The following is a 23,657-nucleotide window of genomic DNA, read 5'->3' as shown; positions in this document are numbered from 1 at the left end:
TCACATGTTTTATCTGATAAGGTTGTCTAACTTGCATGTTTCCTGTAGTCTCGCAGTGTAGATAAGCAGCATGCTGTCATCAACTACGACATGGGCTCTGATAAGCACCTGGTGAAAGACCTAGGCAGCCTCAATGGGGTGAGTGTATCTGCCAACCATGCTAACTGTCCAAAACATTCATGAGGAATGTCATATTATAACAGAAAGAGCTTTGTCAATCATATACTGTACTTGGAACATTACTTATACACTCAGTGACAAAAAAAGTGAGTGAGTAGTGAACTTGAAAAGAGTGGTGAAGAGTGGTGAAAATTAAATGAATTTGTACTTTGTGAAAGGTCATGTGACTGTATTGCAATGATTATGATATCAGATGAAAAGGGACAACAGAGTTGGTAGTATGGGCACACTGCTGGTGCCATGTCAGTAGGGTGTGGCACGCCAACACCCCCACGGCCTATATACATGCGGCGATACGGTGCGGAAGGGAGTCGTACAGCAGTTGTATACTCTCCTGCAGCAATTCGGCCCACAGCGGTTGTAACTGGCTCTCGAGATCCTGTAGATTGGCACTGGGTCTGAGTTGACATCTGAGCTGATCCCACGCATGTTCGATTGGGGAAAGATTGGGGGACCTGGCCAGCCACAGGAGGACCTCAATATGACGCAGGCAGTCCATAGACACACGTGCTGTGTGTGGATGGGCGTTGTCTTGTTGAAAGACTGTACCAGGCTGCTGTCTCAGGAGGGGTAGGACATGTGGGCTCAGGATGTCACTGATGTAGCACTGTGCCGTCAGGGTCCCCCGAATCACTACCAGAGGTGACCTGAAGTCATACCCTATGGCTCCCCACACCATGATGCCAGGAGTAACGCTGGTGTGTCTCTCCACAACACTGGCAGGATTCATCATTGAACAGGGTACGACGCCACTTGTCAACAGTCTATACCTCCCGGTTACAGCACCACTCCAAACACAGCCGTCTCTGTGCTGTTGTTAACAGCAGCCTACGCATGGGACGGTGAACCCGTATTCCGGCTGATGCCAGTCACCGAGACACAGTGCAGGATGACACAGGGTGTTGTAGAGAGTCCAATACCTGTGTCCGGATGGCAGGTGTAGATGTCATGGGGTTCTGTAATGCTTGCCGCACAATTGGACGATCCTCCCTTGATGTGGTCTGTTTTGGGTGACCAGAACCTTCATGATGTTTGTGGGTGCCCTCACAACACTGGGCAACTGTGACATCTGCATGCCACATGCCGGGCATTTGCACAATATGAACACCCGGTCTCATACAAACCCACAATGTGACCCCTATTAAACTCCGTCAAGTGCTGGATAATGCCGTCTAATGCGTCTATGAGGCATCCTCTTTGTCTGGTGACTAGACATGTCAGCTCCTTGAAAATCTAATCATTTATATACCAATCGCTGGTCTGCATGTGTAACAAATTACATCCAAATCGGACCATTACTTCTACAGTAGGTGCTTAACTTTTTTTCTCACTGAGTGTATAATGTGTAAGCATGAGAAACTCTGACTCGGATTACAATCCTGGAATTTAAAAAAATAGCAGATTAATTCTGAATGCACATACTGATACTGATATGATGTCCTTTGGCATAAGATTGTATGGAAGGAACCCAGGATCCACTGACTCATGTGTGCTGACATCAGCAGTTAGCATCAGAAAGAAGTGTGACTGAAATGGGTTTTGTATACAGGCAGTCCCCAGGTTATGATCGAGATCTGTTCCCTAAGTCTGTCTGTAAGTCGAATTTGTAGGTAAGTTGGAATAATAATAATAATAATGCACATATTAATAACACAGCAATAATAAAAGGAACTACATACGATCCTGTACAGTAACAGAGCCGATGAATCTCTGTAGCTTTGTGACACAAGCGTCACAAAGAAGTGCGTGTGTTTATTATGAACCATTGTATTTAATCTGAATTTTTTATATAATTGGCTTTATATCGAATGGCCCCCTCTCGTTTGTAAATTTCTTATGTTCTTATGTTTGTAAGTACAAGTTGTGGGTAAGTCAGACTTAAGGACGAGCGGCATGGAATGGGGAAGCAGGAGCAGGAGTCACGAAATCGGGCGAACAAGGAGTTTAATTGAAGAACACATAGTAGAACACAACGTTAATGACTGGACTGGGGAAAAATACACGAACACGGGCTTAAATACACAGGACTAACACAACGACAAACAGCTGGTAACACATGGATTCCACATGAGGTAGCGAGGGGGCATGGCACACAGGAGGATCGAGCAGGGCATGACACAGACATTCTTAACTTGGGGACTGGCTGTACCATCTTTCAGTGCTTTTGTAGCTATAGTGAGGCTCACCATCCTGCTTAAAAATATAAAATCAGCAGATGTAAAGAAGTGGACAAGTTAATTAAACAATACCCATGTATTTGTTGACTCAACCACTAAACATACCATGTTTGGCTAAAGAATACTTCACCAAGTTATTTAAATAACTAAGGTAATTATTTAGGTGAACTCGTGGTGAAATTTAATGAATAAATGTCAGGGGTGAGAGGAGTGAGGTGAGAGGTTTGGTGCGTGACGTGTAGCTCAGCAAGTTAGGCTTGCAGGGGACTTCACTGTTGGGTATGGTGGGTAGCTATGAGTTATGAGTTTGTAAGCTACCAATTCAATTAAAAGGACCCGGATTTCACTTAAGCACTGGGTTCTAACTGTGTGCTGACTGGTTAATTAGTCTCCTATAATCATGCATGTGTCACTAAGGTTAATATGAAACAGTTGGATGAGTCTTTTCATCAAGGACACAAACCAGTAAAAGTACAAGACAAGCCGAGCATGGGCGCCTTTCAGTTTTAAAGTAGTTTGTAAAACCTGACTAATGTCCCTCCTGGCATGGATTAGGTGGCCACCTTACTGTTGGGCCCTTGAGCAAGGTCCTTAACTCCAAATGCTATTCTTCTAGCCATCCAACAAGATATGAGTAACTTTTTGGATAACAGAAGAAATGTTTATTGTGTTACTGTCCATTTGCATATATTCTGACATTAAATTGCGTGTTGGCAAGCTCTCCGATGGCCTGGGACTGTATTGTATACATAGTACTATATACAAATGATTGTGTGAATGGCCCCCTGTAATTTGACTTACTTCTGTACAATTAATGATCCTGTAGAACTGTACCCCTCCTGAAATCCGAGTACCACTTCTATTTATCGGTGCCCCCTCCTATACGTTGAATGCCACTTTTATACTGTGAATGCTCTTGCAATAATGCCCAAGGCCATCCTGTGCTGTGAATGACTATCTTGTACTGTGGTTGGTCTTCTTGTTTATCCATACAATATGTCTTATTCATTTTTTCTTACAGACTTTTGTGAATGACCAAAGGATTCCAGACCAGACATACATAACTCTCAAGCTTTCTGATGTCATTCGCTTCGGATATGATATCCTTCCATTGCATATGCAGCTTATTTTAAACATTGTGAAGAATTTCTGGGCAATATGCTTAATAGTGTTGCATCATGTACCATCTCCAGTAAGTTTTTTTCTGGTGTAATGCTTTCAGACATGTGGATTTGACTGCCCTTCATACTATGTACAGAGGTATAAGGAACCTCTGATTTTTATGAATTAGCTGGCCATTATTTTTTTGGATACAGCTTCATTGAATAATTTTTAATGTTCTATAATACTGTGATGGGTTGGCACCCCATCTTGGGTTGCTCCTTAACTTGTGCCCATAGCCAGTGGGATAGCACTGATTTGGCTAAGCAGGTATAAAAAATAGATGGATGGATGGATGGTTTGGACATTGGATGGATGGATGGATTTATTTAATAATAAATAAGTACTGATAAATGTCACTCTTAATTGGTCGACATTCAGAGGGAAAGAATCGAGAATGATCAATAAGGAAGCAAAATACACAAAGTCCTATTTTTAATTATTTTATCTTGAAAAGACATATTCTTATATGATTTTTGTATAGATATCTAGATAGAGATAGATCATAAGATATAGTGACTAGAGTGAGAAAGAGAGAGAGAGAGAGAGAGAAACTCTGGTCAACATTCTGCAATGTTGTAGAACTTCAAAGTTGTAAAAATATTATTATTTTGTTTCTTACCGGCTCAATTTCAGACTTATTTGGTTTGTAACCTGCACAAAAGCAAAATGGCCCATAAGGAACTCTCCCGAGTCTCCCGATTGGCTTCTCCAGGCCTGGTTTTATCTTAAAATCGATTTGATGGCATATTGTGAAGTACGTTTATCTTCCTTAACTCAGTGATTACATTCTCAAGTCTACATCCTCGAGAGGAGTCAACACAAGGTTCCAGAAGAGGCACTTAAGGTTGGTCTGTAACTCAGTCTGAAACTATTTGGGTAGATATGTTGTGTTTGTGTCTCAGCATTTGTGTGCATTTCCAAGTATCATGAGTTTCATCCGTTTTGATTCTATTATACTCCGTGTTTAGTGTCTAAGATTTAGAATTGTTGTTTTTTCTATATTTAATTTGATTACTGTATCTCTACTGTAAAATGCCAGTTTGAAGGGAGTGCTGGTTACTCTCAGCTGGAATTCAGTCTTTCCTGAGGGAATGAGCCTCTTTGTTGCTGTGGACTTTTTCTTTCAGAATCAGGATCAGGTCTATGTTCTCACGTACACTCATGGAATTTGTCTCTGGATTTCAGTGGCTCTCATGCATAGAGAAGACGATGGACACATATAGTCTGGTCGATATATACAATGTGTGGAACAGTTCAGGAAAGCATGTCCGTGCACGAGTGGCCCATTGACCTCCTTGTACTATTCCAGCATGAGAAATACACCAGTCAGCTGCAGATGACCTTAAAAGCATCAGAGGAGAGACGGCTTGGAGAGGCAGATGGTGATGTGGCAGAACCCCAGCGGAGCACAGAGCAGAAAGCCATATCGGGTAAGGATGCCAGAAGTGCTGTAGTGTTCCTCCATCATAGGAGGGGTCCACACTTCGATGGTCTTTTTATGCTCTGGTGTTTTCACCTCATAGGAGGGCTCTGTTCTCCCTCTGTCGTCATGGGGATTGCTCTGGATTCTCTGGTTTCCACCCGCCACAATCCAGGTTAACAGGAGTGAGCAAATTGTATGTAGATGCTAATGGTGAGAGTAACTGGTGCGTGAGTGTGCCCTGATTTGGGTTGGCGCTAGGTGTGGGCGGTACACTGGTGTCATAGTCATTACCGGTGTGATTGTCCTCCCCGATATGGATTAACACTGCGAGAATTCAGCATTTTAATTATACAATGGCATATTTATAAAAATGAAGCATTTTATTTTCTTCAAAGCTTCATTTGTAGTCTAAATACTTGTCGTTAAGTAGTATATGTAACTGGTTTATCTGCGTTGTGTCAACTTTCTATTAAACACACTCCGACGAAATGTTGCAATAGCAAATTAACAAATTCAAAATAAACAGATTTTATGTAATTATACACATTAAACAATATAGTGAAGACAATGGATATGTGTGTGTGTGTATATATATGTCTGTGTGTGTATGTATGTATATATATATATATATATATATATATATATATATATATATATATATATATATATTATTCCATTAGTGTTAATAACAGCAGCGAATCTAACAAAAAGCCTTAATGTTCCTAACAGAGCAGCTGCTCTGTCCTGAAATCCTACAGCTGAAAAGTTTTCAAATTCAGTATTTTATAAAATGCTGGATAAATGGATATAGTTAATTGGTGATTTCATGTTCGCCAACGATTACCTTATTTAACAATTGTATAAGGTAATGTTATTTTTATACAAATCAACTCATGTGAAACAAAAAAACGTATGTTTTCAGGGTTGCCCATTCTCACGCATCTGGCGTGACACTCAGGCTTTCAAACTCAAGCTCACACTAGAAATCTTACGGCAAATACATATTATTCCATTACAAAACTAAAATTGGCAACATCAAAAGCATTGGAGTAGTTTGCAAACCCTCAGACTATTTAGAAGGTAAATGTGTTTGCACGTGGGCCATTCAGCCCATCAAGCTTGTTTGGGGAGAACTTAACTAATAGCTCAATAGCTGATTGATTCCCACCCAATGTACCCTGTTATTACACATGGCAAATTTCACTCAGTGACACAAACGATGGCAGCTCTGACCACAGTGAATTAATCACACACATTGTCTTTCAGAACATTCTCATTGTGAGCATATCTTTCTGTATTCAACCTTTATTCTTCACTGAAAATTCACTTTCTGGCACCATCTTCCAGCAGGACTGCATACTGGGACCTGACCATTAACATAAAACTTGGTCTGAGAGAGATTATTGGTCATGCACTTTATGCATTTGAACCAGTTAAATATTTCAAAATAATTGAAGACAAGCAAACAAACAAACACACATGAATAAAACAGACTATTTTTTATAGAGAAAGTCCAATGGCTCCGCAGGTATCACTGTGGCTTTGCACTTCCAGGATTGTGGGATTGATTCCCACCCTCAGGCTTGTGGTTCTGGATGTTGCACATTCTCCTGGGCTTACTTGGTTTTCCTCTGTGTCCTGTGGTTTCCTCCCACAGACCAAAACCTGTTGGTGCAGATGAACTGGTGTCTCTATAATTGGCCCTTATGTTCTGATGTTGGGTGATTCCCCTGTGATGGACTGGTGTCACGTCCAGAGTGTCCCCTTGTCTTATGATCTGTGCCTCCTGAGACTGTAACCATGTATTTCACATGCATTACAGGAGATGGTTGGATGATTTACCTTAAACTTATTGAAACTATAGATAGAATTGCTTCAGTAACACATGACAGTCTGCATGTTTGGTGTTCAGTCCCCTCCAGATCGGAGTCAATTGGATACGGTCACATTTTTTTGAGTTATGTAGGCATTTAAGGTTTTAGGTTCCCTTTTTCATTTTCCTCCATTTCCCCCTTTAACTCTTGTTCATCTCTAATGTTTTGTCAATTCCATTAAACTTCTCCTGTCTTCTAATATTCCATTACCATCATGGGATGATGAAATTGATGTATCTATCTATCCATCCATCCATCCATCCATCCATCCATGACTGCTAAGAAACAGGGTTATGGTGATTAATTTAATTCTAAAAACTAAACATTGTGAAAGTGTAACAGTTAAAAAAATGCTGATTGAGAAATATGCATAAAAACTATCAAGAAAAGTTTTATGGACTACAGGATACGTAATTATTTACTTATAGGTTAATACTGTAGATACTTCCTGTGATTACAATGGCTGCTTTGTGTATGAAGCTCCATACTCCATAATAAGAAGCAGACAACTGCATAGAATAATGCTTTAAAATAAAAAAGAATAATAAATAAAGCAGCACTATGATGGACAGGCATCCTGTCAAGGGCATACCCTGGATTGTGCTCCTTGGCACAGGCTCCAGGCTAAACACAGCCCTGCTTTGGATTAGCGATTACCAGAAATGGATGGATGGATGGATGGATAGAATTAATGCTGAACAGTGACAGAATAATGTATTCCATTACCCACATAGGTGAAAAAATTATTTTCAAGGTCAAAATAATACAAAAATTATTATGAACAGTGTGTTCATTTCTAATGATGGCATAGTAATAGTTTGTGTTGAGTTCTTAATTCATAATCTTTACTCTGATTAGCACTGGAGTTTGAACAGGGGCAAGAAAATCATTCGGACACTCACATCTGACAATATCACATCTATGATAACTGGTTTCCCTTCCCCCCACCCCAGAGCAGGGCTGGTTGCCATGGTTATCAGCATTCTGTTCTTCTCCAGCGGGTGACCTGGACCATCAGCCACACTCTGAGAGGGCAAGACTAACAAAAACAAAAGAATGTACTGTGCAATAAAAGAGAATAGCACTGACAGATGTAATTTGGTTGATATCAAAAGCCAGTAGCCATTAATGTTAATTAAACATCTTATTCTGTGTTGTGTAGTATCTGCTCTGTGCTGTAAAAGTCCTTCTTTCACCAGTCACCCATTCTGCACACCTTCTCTGTTACTCTGGGATGCATGCCTCTGTTTGAACACATCTTTCGTTCTTTCGTTCTCTCTGTTGCTCACACTCCCTTTGTCTGCCTCTGTCTCCGTTGCAGTCACATTCTGTTTCCATGGCAACTGTGACCTCACCCATAGGCAGGACACAGATGGCCCTGGTTTGTGCAACTCTGCTTCTGTTCATTTCAGGATGCGTAAATCATGCAAAACGCTGTGATTGTAGACAGATCAGTGCTCAGTTGCATGTTAGCTAGGAATTGTACTGTTACCTGGCCGCTGTACAAATGACTTCCAATAATTTGCAATAATTTAGTATTTAGTCAGTGATTTGGTAACAGTCAGTCTCAGTGAGCCTGCTTGTTCTTCTCAGTGTTTGGTAGTGACCATATCAGAAGGAGATACAAGAGACATAAGAACATAAGAAATTTACAAACGAGAAGAGGCCAATCGGCCCATCAAGCTCATTTGGGGAGAACTCAACTAAGTTGTTAAAATCTTATCAAGCTCTGATTTAAAGGAACCCAGGGTTTTAGCTTCCGCTACACTAACGGGAAGACTATTCCATACTCTAATTACACGTTGTGTAATTTTGTCAAATCCGTTTTAAAATGTTCTCCACTAATTTCCACCTATAGCCACGCGTTCTGTTTTCTCTTTTGGAGTTAAAATATTGGAAGAAACTTTTAATGTCATCCTAAGCCTCCCATGCAGTCTTCCTTTCTACATTCCTCTTAGCGACTCCTGCTTCATTTTGAAATCATTAGTTATTTTCCATTTGTGGAAGAGAGCCCTTTTCCTCCTGACTTTATTCTTAATTTTCTTAGTAAACCAGCTTGACTGCAGTTTCCTAGATTTAGTTTTCTTGTGAACAGGTATGAAGTCCTCTTGCACTTGCAACAATGTGCTTTTAAAAAATTATCATGCCTCTTCAACATTTTTGCTATTTAATTCCATCCAGTTTACAGTTTCTAATTTCAGTCTCATACCACATATCATGTTGAAGTAGAAACTTCCTCATGATACTGTCTTGTGCTTCTCTGCATATGGGTTCATGCGTGTGTGTTTGTGTTTAAACAGAGGCCCCCATGTCGCGTCCCACGCCCCTGTATGGCCAGCCTTCTTGGTGGGGGGAGGATGACACGGGAAGCAAGGGACACCTCAACAATGAACATCAGCAACATGAAGGTCACTCAACTCCCTTATTCCTCTCCAGCATTATAATTCTGGGTAAAGTAAAGCAAGTCAGGTAGTAAAGCTGTAATTCAGGGTGCTGAAATGAACCTTTAATTTCTGCTCTGCCTCAGTCATGGACAGTCGCTGGGTTTCCCTGCTTCCTTCATACCAAAAAATGTCAGTGTTACCATTTCAGCCTCTTATTTAGTAAGTCTGATAGTTCACCATCTCTTATGTCAGAGAACTGCCTGGTGCCCAGGTAGGAGACCTTCCAGATCGTGTGGACAAGCTTTTGGCCCCAGCTGGGGTAGATCCAGTTGTTGTGGTGCATGTTGGCACCAACGACATAGGCAAGGGTAGGAGGGCTGTTCTGCAGGATAAATTTATAGAAGTCGCCAATAAGCTTAGAAGCAGAACGTCCATGGTGGTATTCTCTGAAATACTCCCCGTGCCACGCGCAAGTCAGGCTAAGTTAGCTGAGATAAGGAGATTAAATGTGTGGCTAAAAGGATGGTGTAGGAAAGAGGGGTTTAGGTTTATGGGGCACTGGAGGACCTTCTGGAACAGGTGGGACCTGTTCAAGCCGGATGGGTTGCATTTGAACTGTAGGGGAACCAGTGTACTGGGAAGGCATATTTGTAGAGTAGTTGAGGAATGTTTAAACTAGGGACTGGGGGGGCATGGAGGTTAGTTAAGTATGTAACATAATAGGCCTACCCTTTGTTGTCTGTATTTAAACGCCAGGAGTATTCATGATTTAGATGCTCTTATCTCATAAAATAATGAGATAAGAATAAAATTCATGATTTAGATGCTCTTATCTCATCTGACTCATGATATTATAGCAATAACTGAAACGTGGTTGAGAGAAAAGCATGGACAAGAATATAATATGGATGGTTACACGTTGTTCCGTAAAGACCGTATAGGTAAGAAGGGAGGTGGTGTTGCAGTATACTGTATGTGAAGGATAACTTGCAGGCAAGGGAGCTTACTGATATAAGTAAAACTACGGAAGCTATATGGGTAAAATTAGATGCTAAAAACTCAAATAGTGTTTGTTACAGAGCACCTAATGTAGCTGCCGAGGAAAGCAGATTGTTATACAGTGATATTAGGATTATGAGCAATAAAAATGATGTGGTAGTTATGGGTGATTTTAATCTACCGGGGATGCAGTGGGACATTGTTGCTGGCTCTTATGAAAATGAACTGGAGATGGTGGAATTAGTACAGGATTGTTTTTTTACTCAGTTTGTTAACACCCCTAGCAGGGGAGATGCCATTCTTGATCTGCTTTTCTCTAATAACCAGGACAGGATTGGTAAATTAGACGCTTTAGAACCACTTGACAGTAGCGATCATAACATGGTTAAATTTGAGGTTAAGTTTAGTGCCCGAAGAGCAAAGTCCAAATCAAAAATATATAATGTTAGGAAGGCTAACTTCAAATTGTATGAGATTAAAACTAGAAACTAGATGGAGTTAAATAACAAAACTGTTGAAGAGGCATGGGAATTTTTTTAAAGCACATTATTGCAAGTGCAAGAGGACTTCATACCTGTTTCCTGCAAGAATAAATTTAGGAAATTGCAACCTAGGTGGTTTACTAGGGAAATAAAGTATAAAGTAAGGAGGAAAGGGCTTTGTTCCAAAAATGGAAAATAACTGAGGATGACAGAATAAAGCAAGAGTATCTAAATCTACAGGCTGAGTTAAAAAATGACATTAGACAAGCTAAAAGGAATGTCGAAAGGAAGATCGCATTGGAGGCTAAGGATGACGTTAAAAGTTTCTTCCAGTATTTTAACTCTAAAAGAGCTCTAAAAGCTGAAATTACTAATCTGCAGGATAGTAAGGGTCTTATAATTGAAAACGACATTGATATAGTAAATGAGTTCAATGATAGTTTTGCACGGGTATTCACTGTTGAGGACACTAGTAACTTACAGTACCAGTTCTTATTACTAGTTCGGCATCGTCTATAACTAAAATATATATAACTGAAGCTGATGTTTTGCAAAGCCTAGCTAAGCTCAAAATAAATAAATCACAGGGCCCTGATGGCATCTTACCTATAGTGTTAAAAGAGATGAGGGATATTATTTGCCGACCCTTAACTTTACTGTTTCAAAAATCCTTATCTGAAGGTGTGGTACCTTCTGATTGGAAGCATGCTAACATAACGCCCATTTTCAAAAAAGGGGATAGAAGTAATTTGTCAAACTATAGGCCAATCAGTCTAACTTGTATAACTGGTAAAGTTATGGAGGCTATAATCAAAAAGAAAATGGTAGATTACCTGGACTCAAATAACATTTTGAGGGATAGCCAGCATGGATTTAGGAGAGGTAGATCCTGTTTAACAAATCTGTTGGAGTTTTTTGAGAAAGCTACTCAGGAAGTTGATGATAAGAACACCTATGATGCCATCTACTGTACTTAGATTTCCAAAAGGCTTTTGATGTTGTCCCCCACAAGAGGCTCTTACTTAAACTCAAAGCGACAGGTATTTTAGGAACTGTAGCAACCTGGATTAATAACTGGTTAACAGATAGGAAGCAGCGAGTAGTTATAAGAGGCACAATGTCACAGTGGACCTGCGTTCATAGTGGGGTACCGCAGGGTTCAATTTTAGGACCACTATTGTTCCTAATTTACATAAATGATATAGACATCAATATATACAGTAAACTGGTGAAATTTGCAGATGACACCAAGGTGGGTAGTGTAGCAGATACTGAACTAGCGGCTCAGCAGCTACAGCGGGATCTTGATTTAATTAGTGACTGAGCCGATACCTGGCAGATGAAATTTAACATAGATAAATGTAAGGTACTCCATGTAGGGAGCAGAAATATAAAGTACAGGTATTTTATGGAATTTGAGGAAGCATTTCTTTACACAGCATGTAGTTAGCGTATGGAATAGTCTTCCTGCTAGTGTAGCGGAAGCTAAAACCATGGGTTCCTTTAAATCAGAGCTAGATAAGATTTTAACAACTCTGAGCTATTAGTTAAGTTCTCCCCAAACGAGCTTGATAGGCCGAATGGCCTCCTCTCGTTTGTAAATTTCTTATGTTCTTATGTTCTTATGTACTGAAATAAAGGTAGCTGATTATGAGAAAGACCTTGGTGTGTATGTTGATGCTTCCATGTCTCATTCTCGCCAGTGCGGGGAAGCAATAAAAAAGGCCAATAGGATGTTGGGGTATATCTCCAGGTGTGTGGACCTTAAGTCAAGGGAGGTAATGCTAAGATTATACAATTCCTTGGTGAGACCTCACCTAGAATATTGTGTGCAGGTTTGGTCACCATATCTTAAAAAGGACATTGCGGCCTTAGAAAAGGTGCAGCGTAGGGCCACAAGAATGATTCCTGGTCTTAGAGGAATGTCATACAAGGAAAGGTTAGTTGAGCTAATTCTGTTCATCCTCAAGCAAAGGAGACTGAGGGGGGACATGATCCAGGTCTATAAGATTCTAACAGGTTTGGATGCTGTTCAACCGAATAGTTACTTTAGCATTAGTTCAAATACAAGAACTCGTGGCCATAGGTGGAAACATTTCAAACTGGATTTAAGGAAACACTTCTTTACACAGCGTGTAGTTAGAGTATGGAATAGTCTTCCTGATAATGTAGTGCAAGCTGAATCCTTGGGTTCCTTTAAATCAGAGCTAGATAAGATTTTAACAACTCTGAGCTATTAGTTAAGTTCTCCCCAAGCGAGCTCGATGGGCCGAATGGCCTCCTCTCGTTTGTATAGTTCTTATGTTCTTATGATTGTTCACAAGTAATAGAGAGCATTTTACCATGGGTATGTTACTATTCTGCAAGTGAGCTTAAAACAATATTGCTAACTAATCAGCTAATATTCAGTCAAGGTGACTGAAGCTCTTTTACCAAAGTTTTAGCTGTTAGGGCTAAATTTATCCTTCTTCTTTGCTCAAACTATTACCATTAGACAGTTGGGATGCACTCATCCATTATAGCTGTGTTGGATGAACCCTTGTAGGCTGGTCTGTTTGTAGAGGTAATGCAAAGAAGTCCAGGTAGGTCTCCTGCACCCAGATTCTATGAAATGCATGATCCTCCAGTCAGCAGGAATATCAGTCTTTCAGTGTAGCTTGGTTAAGCTTAATGATGCCTCATGAGCAATGCAGTAAATCTAAAGTCTGACGTCTTTGAACTTTTGTGTCTTCAAGCTGTAGATCTTTACATTGACATTTTTGGTCTATATTTATAAAACGAATAATGTTTTCTATAGACCCATCTGATATAGACCGAAAGAGTTATATGACAGAGGGAAAATATTCACTGGGTGTCATAAAAACATTCCTATTCCAAGCTTGGAAGGAAAACAAATAAAAACAATTGAAAAGGTTGTGCTGTATCTGAGGAATGAGTCAAAAGATTTAGAAAGGTAGGCATCTATTTACCACTAAATACCAGTAAATATCAGTTGAACATACATATTATTATTTTTGACCGTTCTTCCAGGAGAGCATTTGTGAGGTCAGGCACTGATGAAGGCCTGGCACGCAATCTCCTCTCTAATTCATCCCAAAGGTGTTCTGTCGAGTTGAGGTCAGGGCTCTGTGCAGGCCAGTCAAGTTCCTCCACACCAGACTCGCTCATCCATGTCCTTATGGACCTTGCTTTGTGCACTGGTGCGCAGCCATGTTGGAACAAGAAGGGACCATCCCCAAATGGTTCCCACAATGTTGGGAACATGAAATTGTCCAAAATGGCTTCGATTGCTCCAGCATTAAGAGTTCCTTTTACTGTAACTAAAGGGCCAAGTGCAACGCCTGAAAAACAATCCCACACTATAATCCCCCCTCCACCAAACTTTACACTTGGCACAATGCAGTCAGGCAAGTACCGTTCTCCTGGCAGCCACCAATCCAGACTCATCCATCGTATTGCGAGACAGAGAAGCATGATTTGTCACTCCAGAGAACACATCTCCACTGCTCTAGAGTAAAGTGGTGGCACTTGGTGATGTAAGGTTCTTGAGCTAATCTGAAGGCCACATGAAGTTTGGAATGTGCCGCGCACGCTGCGGTGAGGGGGCCATCCACATGGCCTTACTCGCTGTGCTGCGCGGCCCTCTGCCCTTGTTTTAATTGCACTTTAGTCATCACATATCAGTATACACACAGGGCCTTGGGGGGTGGGGGCACTACTCAGAGGTTGGTGGGTGGGGCCGCTGAGGTGGTCTCACTCACCTCTTCACTGCTGCCCGCCCCTCAATTTTACTTACACCATATACATTGAGGGTCTTGGCGGGGGGGGGGTGATAGGGAGGAGAGCTGTTTGCAAGCAGCGCTCCTCCTCGCTTCCCCCGTCAATTTTAAAATCCATCTTAAGTTTCTCAACAGTCATACTCATCCCTTACACCACATACACTCACATGCACCAACACATGCATCCAACACTCCACCTCTCACACAGGTGCGTGTGGGAGGAGAGTGGGCAGGTCTTCCTACACCCCTGCTCCCTGCCCGCGATGGTGGGGGGGCACTCGGGTAGTCGTCTGGCTGGTGGCGCCCTGGGGTAGCGGCTGGCGCTGGGGGGTGGCGTCCGTTCCCCCGCATGGCGGAGGGCGGTCCGGAGTGGATGGGCTTATGTCTTTTTGTCTCTGTGTATGTGTCTGTGTATGTTGTGTGAGTGGATGTATGGTCTATGTGTATGGCTGAGAGGTGTGTCTGCGAGGTGTCTGTGTGGGCAGTGTGGGCCTGGGTCCGGGGCTAGCTGCTCCTTCCTGGGCGCGGCTGCCTCCTTGGCATGGTTGCTGTCCCTCCTCCCCGGGTGGTGGCCTGGCGGGGGCTCGATCCTCTCCGGCACGGGTGGGGCTCTCTGCCAGGGGCCGGTCGGCTCCCGGCCGCCTGGGGTCCTGGGGCCCTGGCCCTGGCCCGTGTGGGAGCGGCCGTCACCCTCGCGGGGTCGGCTGCCTGTTGCCTCTGGTTCTCTGGGGCTCATGCCCTTTTGGCTGTGGGGGCTGCGCCTGGGACCTCCCTCCTCCTCCTGCTGGGGTGGGGACCCGGCTGTCGTGGGGACGTGGGGCCTTGGCTCTTCCGTGCTCTTGGGGGGCTGCGGACACCTTGGGTCTCCTGGGCCTGTCTCCGCCGGCCTCTGGTTCTTGTGGGGTGTGGTTGCGGCCCCCCACCCTCGCTATCAAGTGCATTCCATGGAGAAATTCACACGCACCCAACACACGCATAAGTGTTCAAACACCTCCCCCAAACAGATGAACACACATGCAAATACACCTCCACGCTCCCTTCCAAGCACATGCTACAATTTTGTATGTCTGTATATCTGTTTTATTTTCTTTATTTCTGGTTGTGTCTTTGTATTTATGCTTTTTTGGTTGTATTTCAAATGCGTTTTTTTTTTTTTCCTTTTTTTGCCTTATGTGCTTTTTACGTTACTCCTGTCTTTCTTAGCCTCTCTGTCCCACTGTTGTCTCCGCCTTTGTTCGTGTTTTTTTTTTTTCTCTCTCTCTCTCTTTCCTTCTTTCTCTTTAATCTCTCTCCCTACCCCTTTTCTTCACTCATTTTCCTAATCTATCACTCCCTTCCGGGCAGCACGGCAACTGGAATATTTTACATGTATTAAACAAGATACAATAAATATACGAATAAAAAGAAATTGACCAACATGAAGGGCCTATACAGAGTTTATAGAGCCCCTCATGGTAAAGCAAATATGTCTGACACAGCAGTGCATTCAGACCATTATTCTGCTTGCGAAAGCTGCCGGACAGGACACATTAATAAAAAAACAAAAAAAAAAAAAGAAGTTTGGAGGTCTGTAGCTATTGACTCTGCAGACCGTTGGTGACTTCTGCACACTGTGCGCCTCAGCATGCCTTGTCCCCAGTCTGTCGTTTACCACTTTGTGGCTGAGTTGCTGTTATTCCCAATTGCTTCCACTTTGTTATAATACCATTAATAGTTGACCATGGAATATTTAGTAGCAAGGAAATTTCAAGAATGGACTGCACAGGTGGCATCCTATCACAGTACCACACTTGAATTCACTGAGCTTCTGAGAGTGACCCATTCTTTCGCAAATGTTTGTAGAAGCGGTCTGCATGCCTAGGTGCTTCATTTTATATACCTGTGTCTATGGAAGTGATTGGAACTCCTGAATTTAATGATTTAGAGGGGTGTCCCAATACTTTTGGCAATATAGTGTATATGAGTACCCAAAGCTGGACTTCATAGCACTTCTCCTTTTTCCTAGTTTTTCTGGAATATAGATGTACAAATGTTTTCATACAGGCAGCCCAAAAGAGGGTTCAGGAATCATGCCGGAGATGAATTGTTCAGACTACCGGGAATCCGAAGACGATTCCATCTACTCATACCGGCGGGAGCCCAGCTACTTTGAAATCCCCACTAAGGAGTTCCAGACACAGCCGAAGACCCATGAAGCTGAGCTCCATGAGATCCCGACTAAGGACACCGATGCCCCACCTCTGGCCTCCACAATCACCCCCACACCCCCGGTGGTACAGAGCCATGCCTCCTTCACCATTGAGTTTGATGACTGCATGCCAGGAAAGATGAAGATCAAGGATCACGTCACTAAATTCTCCACTAGGCAGCTCAAGCTGTCGAGTAAGCAACTGGCTGCCACACCCACAGAGGTGATGTCAGCGGAAAGCAAGGTGGCTGACTGGCTGGTGAATAGCAATGTCAGCATAATGAGGCAGAAGAATCCCTCAGAGGATGTCTATAGTACCAAGAGTGACTTAGCAATGCACATTAAAACTCTCAAAGGTGGGTGAAGGTGTTAACAGCCACAGCTGAACATTAAGCAAGACCATATTTAAGCATAGTTATGACCTTCTGTGAAAACTCATTTGAATAAAGCTTGACCATTATGTAAATAATTTTAATACTTTTTATTTATTGTGTGGATATAAGTCGACTAAATTACTAATTCAAAAGTTGCTATAGGAGAAGTAGCAGTAAAAATGTAAGTCAATACCAGCAAAAAATGATCAAGAAGGAAGGAAATGAGATCATAACCTTGATTATATATATTTTGGGATAAAAAGCAGTAATTATATGTGAAGGCTTAGACCACAGGTGTCAGACTCCAGTCCTGGGGGGCCGGAGCCCTGCACATTTTTGGGTTTCCCCTCGTTAAACACACCTGTGCTAATTACGACATAGCTGTTGAGCTGACTCATTTGTGGTGGAACAGGGAAAGAACTAAGCTACACAGGGCTGCAGCCCCCCAGGACTGCAGTTTGACACCCCTGGCTTAGACTGTGTCTTATCTGCCTGAAATTTCCGGGTTCTTTGTGATGTTTAGTCTTTGCTTGACCCCTCTGTTTATTGATAGGGCACCAGCACGAGGATGGGACCCAGAGTGACTCTGAGGACCCAGTCCTGAAGCAAAAGTGCAGCACGGCGTCAAACCTGGTGCAGCCACAGCCCTCTGTTCAGTCACAGCCCTCTGTTCAGTCACAGCAATCTGCTCTTCAACACCATCTGCTGCCAACAAAGTTCACGCTGCCTACACTTACAGTCTCCAAAGAGACCCAGTCTCCTTCTGAGACTCCATCTTCTCCACAAGACAAAGCCAAGACGTCCCCACAGGAGCTTCTTAACCAGCAAGCCTTCATTATTGAGTTCTTCGACGACAACCCGCGTAAGAAGCGCTCACAGTCCTTCACACATAACTCCGCCCATGGCGACTCCTACTCTGCCCTCAAGGCCAAGCTGGAGAGACGGAAAGCTGGAGGCCAGGGTGGGGAAAGAGCGTCTGCTTCTTCGGGGCAGATCCCAGCCACGCAGCAGGTGACGATCCCGCTGAAGGGGCCTGGTCCAGGGCCTCCGCAGAGGGCTGGCTCGTTAAAGCGGGAGAAGGGTGAGGAGAGGCTCAGTAGCGCTCCTTCTGGGTCAGGCTTTTCCTCACTCTCCACCTCTGCCATTTCCACCCGACCTTTAGCAAGTGTTGCCAAGACATCCAAGCTGGACCAAGACTTTACAGGTGACATTGTGAAGGAATCTAACAAAAGTATCTCACCCACCAAGGAGAACACACCTCCTCTACGTATGTCTGCTCCACCAGTCATGGAGACGTCCACCCATCTACAAGCTTCCCCATCTCCCCATGTTAGCCCAACCCTTCCACCCTCCGTAAATCGCCCTCCTACCCCTGATCACGCCCAACCACTCAGTCATACACCCACAAAGTATGTGTCTCCAGTGTTGGCCCCGGTGCCCCCGCCTCCGTTGCCAGTGAGTGCCCACAGCATGGACCCCAAGGCCTCAAAGGCAGTGAGAACAGAGGAGGAAGACAGCTTGAGTGATGCAGGCACTTACACCATCGAGACGGAGGCCCCGGATAAGGAGGTAGAGGAGGCGCGCAGTATGATCGACAAGGTAAACACACTGCCGTGTTGCAGCTGCTCTGGTTAATAAAAAGATCTAGTTTTATTTAGGATTAAGGATTCAAGAGTTTTATTTGTAACATGCAAGGTATACAGTACAACTGTAACCTGCAGTGAAATGTGAGGTGGTCAACTTCACCATAAGAATACTGAAAGAAGTAAGGCAAGGTCACATTGTAATAAATATGTAATAATAACAGTAAGTTATGCTGGTAATAAGATAAAGAAGACCAGATATGTGCAACATAGCTCCAATAAAGTGCTTGGTATGTAGTACAGTATCTCTTAAGGCTTTTAGTCTGGGCTACTGGACTAAGATTAAACTTAATCGTTTGACATTTGTTGGAAATGCTGGCATGTTTACTTACATGATACAAACTTACTAACATATTATTGCCCTTGTTTGAATTATGAATAGTATAAAGACCTCTTGGGGGGTAGCACCATGGGTAGCACTTAACTTCTCATATTTCTTGGGTTGGAGGTTCAAACCCTGTTTCCATTCATTGTGGCTGCATTTGGAACCACACAGGTAGGCACTATGTCAGGGCTGTTCAAATCACGGTGTTACGGCCAAATCAATGACCGCAACATAAAAGACCCAAACCAGCTGGCTCAACGATGTAGGGTTTTTATTTACGAAAAGAAGGTAAGCGCCAAAGCAAAAGTCCGGGAAATATAAGAGAGCAGCAAAACAGAATACTGTATCAACTCAGACAAACAAAAATCTCAGCAGCGGGAACACTCAGCGTGGCGTCGTCTTTCCTACGAAGCTCTCCTCCTGATGCAGGTGGACCCGGGACTCTAATAGGGAAGACTCCACCCATCCAACAGGTCTCACCTATAATCAATTAGAAAAGCAAACCACCACCACCACCTGCAACCTAAAAAAAACCCATAATGCAGCCTTACCCGGAATAAACAGGAAACCGAAGAGGGACGTAACACACGGTCCTCAAGGACCAAGCACTGCTAATTTTCCAGCCTTCCTTGACCAATGAGCCAGGTGTGAAGCCTCTGTGGCCATTCAGTAATTATTAAACTAACTACCTGGGCCTGGATTTCGAATCGAGGGCCAGATTTGAAGAGCTCTGCACTATGTACTTAATTATGTACACACAACATCAATGGTCATTTAGTGTGATTACTGTGTGAGTACAAACTTCGTACACTTTTCCAGGTACACTATGTCACCTTTAAACTGCGGGACTTTGACCTTTAATGACGGATGTCCTGCATATGAATGGAAGTACTGATGTCACAAAGTGTTTACCAAATGAACCAAAATGCATTGCACTTCTCAGTGAATCTTAACTGCAATGTATTATCTTGTCATGACAGCTCTTCACATTAACAATTTTGCATCCTGCTTTTTTTTAAATTAATAATAGAAAAAACTGCATAATTCAATATGTTTCCATACTTTTTTAATCATTATGAGAGTACAAATATTAAGAATTTCCTTAGAAGTCACGTCTAGCATTAAAGGATTGAAGTCCAGTATTTTCACACTTCAGATTTTGACCAGAAGTAGTTCGCCATCTGGGAACTTTTCATGTACTTAACTGATGTGCCTTATGGTTTCAGATGCACTAGTATATCTTGTGTACTATTTTGGCGCACTATTTAGTATGGAAGTGTGCAATTTCTGATGCAGCATGTGTGTGTGCATGATCTCCCCATATCACATGGGTTTCATTTAGGTACTCCTTAAAGACTGCTGCAGAGCAGGGAATGTGACATTGTAGTATCTGGCAGCTTGCAGTCTGATTTCATTATTTTTAATGTTGCATATTTTGTGTATGATTAAAATGAGTTTCAAAGTATTCACAGTATTTAATTTGAAATGGCTGTTTTACTTAAATAAGTGATTGTCCTAAAGCAAGAATGAAAGATTCCATATTTCAGGGAAAATTAGTTGTACATGCTTCTTTTCCAATGGACAAGACAATATTACTGCAAAAATAATGTAATGTAGCTGTAAATACCCAGATGATGTTGATCTTTCCTAGTTGACTAGGATTCTTCATCATATACTAGCACCTTCACTCACATGTGCCTTTTTTCTGGCAGGTGTTTGGGGTCCCCGACTGCGCCGAGTACACTGGAGTGACTGCTCGAGTGCTGAGACCTGTCATCGACAAGGAGCAAGACCAACAGGCTGTCCAGCCTCAAAGCCTGGGTGGTGCTTGTGACTTCAAGGAAGCCCTGGTCCAAGATTTAGACTCCGCAACCCTTCGTGACAATCTTACCAGCCAGTCACAGGTAAAGTCCATTGATTTCTCATCTTCATTTTGGGGTTGTCATTCTGCTCAAAAAATAACTAATAAACTCATATTGAGAAAAGAAATTTATTTTGCATGCTCCCTTCTGCTCCATTCATGAAGTTACTTTGGTAACACTTTACTTGAAGCACTCATCTATAATGCATGATGCATTATAATGGTTGGTATAGGAATTAATAAAGCATTACAGCATCTCCTATTCACAAGGTGTCGATAGTGTTGAATATAATACTTCATATGCTTCAATGAAGCTCTTATCTATAATATACTATAAATACCTTCATAATGCATTACAAATGGCCAGTACAAGAATTACAGATGCTTTGTATTGCATTATGACAGTATCTATGATGCATTATAGTTGACAGCTTCATAAAGCATCATAAAGTAAACATGGCTATAATGTATGCCTTTCTATAAATATTTATAGCCATTTTTATAATACTTTATGAATGCATTATAATGTGTTATGATTGTATTCATAGATTCTTATAGACACAACATTCATAGAAAAGTGTTCAAAGTCAAACACAGACTACACAGACTTATTAGTCAAACACAGATGTCTGTATTTCAGGTGCATGCAGCCTCTTCTGCAGGCACAGGTGCCTCCAAGTGGGTTTCCCGCTGGGCCAGCCTGGCAGATGGCTATAGTGAGTCAGGGCCTTCAGCAGCCCTTTCTCAGGAGGATCTTTCCAACGCAGGTGAGTCACACTAAATGGCAGTGCACATTGACTGGAGACCACATTACAGGTATTCTGGTTAATAGTGTACCATTAAATGCCATGTTTGTTTGTTCATGTAGATGGCCATGCCAAACCAATGATAAGCCAATGCATAGATAACACAGATGTGGAGAACAACCAAGGATCCAGAACAAGACGGCTCCTCCCCCAAGTACCACAGGTGGAAAAGTTGGAGAGTGCAGCTCCTACTATTCTCATTCAGCATGACCCTGTCACAGAATGTAACACATCAGAAAATGGCTCCACTAAGCCCCATCAACAAGAATCAAGGAAGTTGCACCTCCAGGATGACTTGGACCCGGACAGCCTTAGTGATGCCAGCAAGTCAGATGAGTGCTCTGTTGTTGATCGAAACAAGGACAGTCGAGCTAGAAGGAATCAGGAGAAAAGTGAGAATGAAGCCAAAGAGCCAGAAAAGACTGCATCTTCAGTCAAATCTACATCGTTCTACATTGGGTCAGAGGAGACCAACTCCAAAACAGACTTGGCACCTGCTCTGTTTCAAACTAGGAGAGAACAGGATGGACCTCCCAGAATTTCCCCAGCAGCTGTTCTTGCAAGGCATTCAAGTAGTCGTGAGCCCCGTAGAGCTGTCAGGCCAAATGCTTCTGCTCCCAGTCTCCATTCACAGGGCACTGATGGCCAGCTCAAAAAGGAGCCCAACGTCTCCTTTGTCAGACAGGAGAGCTTCACTAAAGATCGACCAAGCGATGACATCCCCATCAGCAGGCTTCCACACATCTCCAGCCAGCCTGCTCTGAGCATCATTGAACATGGTGAGATATACCAGAGCCCTTCTCTTAATGAGGTGGAGCAGAAGCATGTGGGATCTTCCAGCCACGCGGGGGACTCACTGTCTGGGGATTCTGATTTGGACACAGGCAGCACTGTCAGTCTGATCAGTAACAAAAATACTCCCTCTGCACCAGCCAAGAAGTTGACCAGTAGTATCCTGCAGAAGGAGAAATCATCATCCAGTCTGTCTGCCCAAAGTCTAGTGGCCCGCCAGCCAACCGCCCGTGAACGTTTATCTGAGAAGCGCCGTGCCCATGTCACCGACCACACCAGCAAGGGCGAGCCGAATAAACGCCTTCAGATCCGCAGAAGCACTGGGAACCGTGGCTCGCTGGACTTCACGGATGAGCAGCAGAGCTCAAGCCTGCAGTACTGGCCCGAAACTGCCTCCTCTGACTATGAGTCTGGTTCCCGGCTTGGTACCCGCAAACGTCTTCCAGCTGTGCTCCAGAAAGATTCCTTGAAAGGAGTGGTGTACCAAGCACTGACTCGCTCCAACAGTCTCTCCTCCCCACGACCCACCCGTGCATCCATGCTGCGTCGGGCCCGGCTGGGCGAGGCTTCTGATACTGAGGGCACGGAGGCAGACCGAGCCTCTCAAGGTTCCGATATCAACCCACCAACCAAAGCCCCGGCTGACAGTAAGAAATTGTCTCGCCTGGATGTCTTAGCTTTGCCCAGGAAGAGGACGGGTTCGTTCACCACGCCTAGTGATGCTGAGTCCACCAGCCGGACTGATGCCTTTAATCGTAGCTCAGAGCTCAGTACCTCCACTCGTAAGGCAGGAACAACTGAGCCAAAGCCTGGGGCCGGAAAGGGATCCAGGACTGCTACCTCAAAGCAGCCCCTCACCCGCGCTCGATCCAGCAGTGCCAAGTATTCTACCACTACCGGTAAGTGAAAAGGTCTCCAATGTGTTTATCTTGGCTGCTGACATGTTAGCTTTCTTTCATACATGTTTTAATAGAGTTGTGCAATGAAAACAGTTTGACAGGTTACTTTTTTGTGGAATGAATTCAACCGACAAACAAAAGCAAATCTAAGTGAATTGTATGCTGTTTTAGCATGTTTTTTTTCAAGCCTTGCTGAAGTGAATATGTGTCACCCCCTTGGTTTTGTACATATAGCAGTAGTCAAGTATTAATATACTATTGACTTTGTGTTAGTGCAGTATGATGTACTATAATGTAGTATAGCATA

At 43.0% G+C, this 23,657-nt stretch overlaps 1 protein-coding gene across 6 annotated transcripts in view; it reads left to right on the top strand.

Moving 5' to 3' along the window:
- cep170bb (centrosomal protein 170Bb) overlaps nt 1-23,657 on the top strand; it is a 38,316-nt gene that overhangs the window by 6,859 nt on the left and 7,800 nt on the right. For 4 of the 6 annotated variants that reach the window (XM_072702565.1, XM_072702564.1, XM_072702566.1 and 1 more), the window contains exons 3-12: nt 49-138; nt 3,379-3,459; nt 4,309-4,365; nt 4,831-4,951; nt 9,119-9,226; nt 16,506-17,006; nt 17,578-18,623; nt 20,705-20,896; nt 21,494-21,620; nt 21,722-23,350. In XM_072702565.1, coding sequence (XP_072558666.1) covers nt 49-138; nt 3,379-3,459; nt 4,309-4,365; nt 4,831-4,951; nt 9,119-9,226; nt 16,506-17,006; nt 17,578-18,623; nt 20,705-20,896; nt 21,494-21,620; nt 21,722-23,350 — 3,952 coding nt within the window. Of the gene's footprint in view, nt 1-48; nt 139-821; nt 922-3,378; nt 3,460-4,308; nt 4,366-4,830; nt 4,952-9,118; nt 9,227-16,505; nt 17,007-17,577; nt 18,624-20,704; nt 20,897-21,493; nt 21,621-21,721; nt 23,351-23,657 lie in introns of those variants that run through there. The other 2 variants (XM_072702569.1, XM_072702567.1) reach the window with 2 other exon arrangements.

This window comes from Paramormyrops kingsleyae, chromosome 19 (assembly GCF_048594095.1).
Source record: "Paramormyrops kingsleyae isolate MSU_618 chromosome 19, PKINGS_0.4, whole genome shotgun sequence".
Lineage (NCBI taxonomy): Eukaryota > Metazoa > Chordata > Actinopteri > Osteoglossiformes > Mormyridae > Paramormyrops > Paramormyrops kingsleyae.
The sequence above is the reverse complement of the archived record's forward strand: the minus strand, read 5'-3'. Positions and strand labels throughout refer to the sequence as shown.